The sequence below is a fragment of the Microtus ochrogaster genome, linkage group LG2, assembly GCF_000317375.1.
Source record: "Microtus ochrogaster isolate Prairie Vole_2 linkage group LG2, MicOch1.0, whole genome shotgun sequence".
In the NCBI taxonomy this organism is placed as follows: Eukaryota; Metazoa; Chordata; class Mammalia; order Rodentia; family Cricetidae; genus Microtus; species Microtus ochrogaster.
Genome location: NC_022028.1, coordinates 46,587,700 through 46,589,491, shown reverse-complemented (window position 1 = coordinate 46,589,491; position 1,792 = coordinate 46,587,700). Strand labels below are relative to the sequence as shown.

The 1,792-nt window shown below is 45.8% G+C and overlaps 1 protein-coding gene across 1 annotated transcript in view; it reads right to left on the bottom strand.

The window, feature by feature from the left end:
• Lss (lanosterol synthase) overlaps nucleotides 1–1,792 on the bottom strand; it is a 25,095-nt gene that overhangs the window by 20,574 nt on the left and 2,729 nt on the right. Inside the window, exon 3 of the mRNA XM_005360228.3 lies at nucleotides 1,295–1,433. Within this exon, the coding sequence (XP_005360285.1) occupies nucleotides 1,295–1,433 (139 nt within the window). The remainder of the gene's footprint in view (nucleotides 1–1,294; nucleotides 1,434–1,792) is intronic.

The following is a 1,792-nucleotide window of genomic DNA, read 5'->3' as shown; positions in this document are numbered from 1 at the left end:
AAAACAAAACAAAACAAAACAAAACAAAAACACTGTCAGGTCAGGGCCTGCAGAGCCCAAGTGGTAATGCCTGGCACCTATACCACAGTCTGGGTCAGGGAAACACAGCAGAGCCTTGAAGAGGCCGCCCACAAGTGCTCTGAAAGCCTATTAAGAGCCAGTTCAAGATCAATGGGACTACAGGGGGTGACCAGGTCTTGCTTTAACATCTGCTTGGGGGCTGGAGAGATGGCTCAGAGGTTAAGAGCACTGGCTGCTCTTCCAGAGGTTCTGAGTTCAATTCCCAGTAACCACATCATGGCTCACAACCATCTGTAATGAGATCTGGCACCCTCTTCTGACCCACGGGTATACATGCATACAGAACACTGTATACATAATAAATAAATAAATCTTTTTAAAAAAATCTGCTTGGGACTGAAATACTAAAATGGCAACCCCGGATAGGATAATAGTTATTGCTCAGATTTTAGTGTTTGGTTTTATAAATTTTTTACATGTATGTGCCACTTTGCACATATGGGGACAGATGACACTATACAGGAAACCTTGATCCCATGCCTGGTCTTTGAGTGCACACTCGTATCTTCATCATCCACAGGCAGTTCCATACCAAATGTCCATGGCATGGCATGGTATGGGAAGGGGATCATATGGCAGCTACTATAGAAACAAACCCACATTCTCCTAAGAATTCAGGCTACTGAGATAGAGTTAAAACTCAACGAGGAAAAGGGTCTGGATACATGAATATGGGTTTCTTTAAAGAAACATTGCCAGGATGTGAAAAGTCTTACCTAAACTAGATCAGAGACCCACATGTTCAAACGCAATCATGTTACCACTCACCAACCTGGACCTATGGTTTTCCTGCCAGAACTCCCTCAGCCACCATTTGACAGCAAGCTCACAAAGGATATTTTAGTGTTCAAACGGCACAGGCATGGATACCAGCTCCTCACCAATCCCCTTGCCTATCTACAGTGTCCTGGCACTGTCTGGGCCTTCTACCTAGAGTTCCATTTTGCACTAAGACTCAAGAGCACCTGTTCCCCTCTCCAAGAGACTCCTTTGCCTCCATTATTAGAGCATTCGCCAGTCTACCCTGGGCTAATCGTGCTTTACCATCATTCCCTATCCTTGCAGTTAGATGACTGGGCTACAAGGCCACCCTCCCCCAGAGCTCTTCCAATGCACTGCCGGGTTTCAGCCTGCTTCACCAGTGTAGGTCAAGGCCCCACCCACTGACAGTCCGGAACAGCCTTGCCCTCGAGTTAGGATAGCATGCGCCTACCTGGCAAGAGGAAAAGGGGTCCACCATAATCACCCGCCCAGTGTCCATCCTCAGCCTGCAGCTTGGCATAAAATGTCACTCCATTCAGGGCCCCCTCATGGGCTGTTTGAGCTTTAGGTAAGTCTTTGAAATAGTTCTTCTGTAAAGGGAAAGAAAAAATGAGAGTTGAGGTTGCCTGGTGCCCTGAGGAACCCTCCTCATTCACAATCCATGTCAAAATAGTGAATCTAGTTTACTTTAAAACTTTGAATGGTTTCAATCTGAAACGAGTCTTTGATGACAAGATCACGCCAGCAAAGTAAAAACGCAATTCTCTGTTGTCATGATTTATTTTCCAGTCACCGATCTGCAAATTTCTTCAAAACATCTTAAATAAACACAGCACAGAGCATAGAGTATGGCACAGATGCCCAACTGATACTGAGGGGACCATCTCAGACAGGGCCTACATAATAGCATAGCAGATTACCAGAGCAGGTTTTCCCAACTGATGGCCAG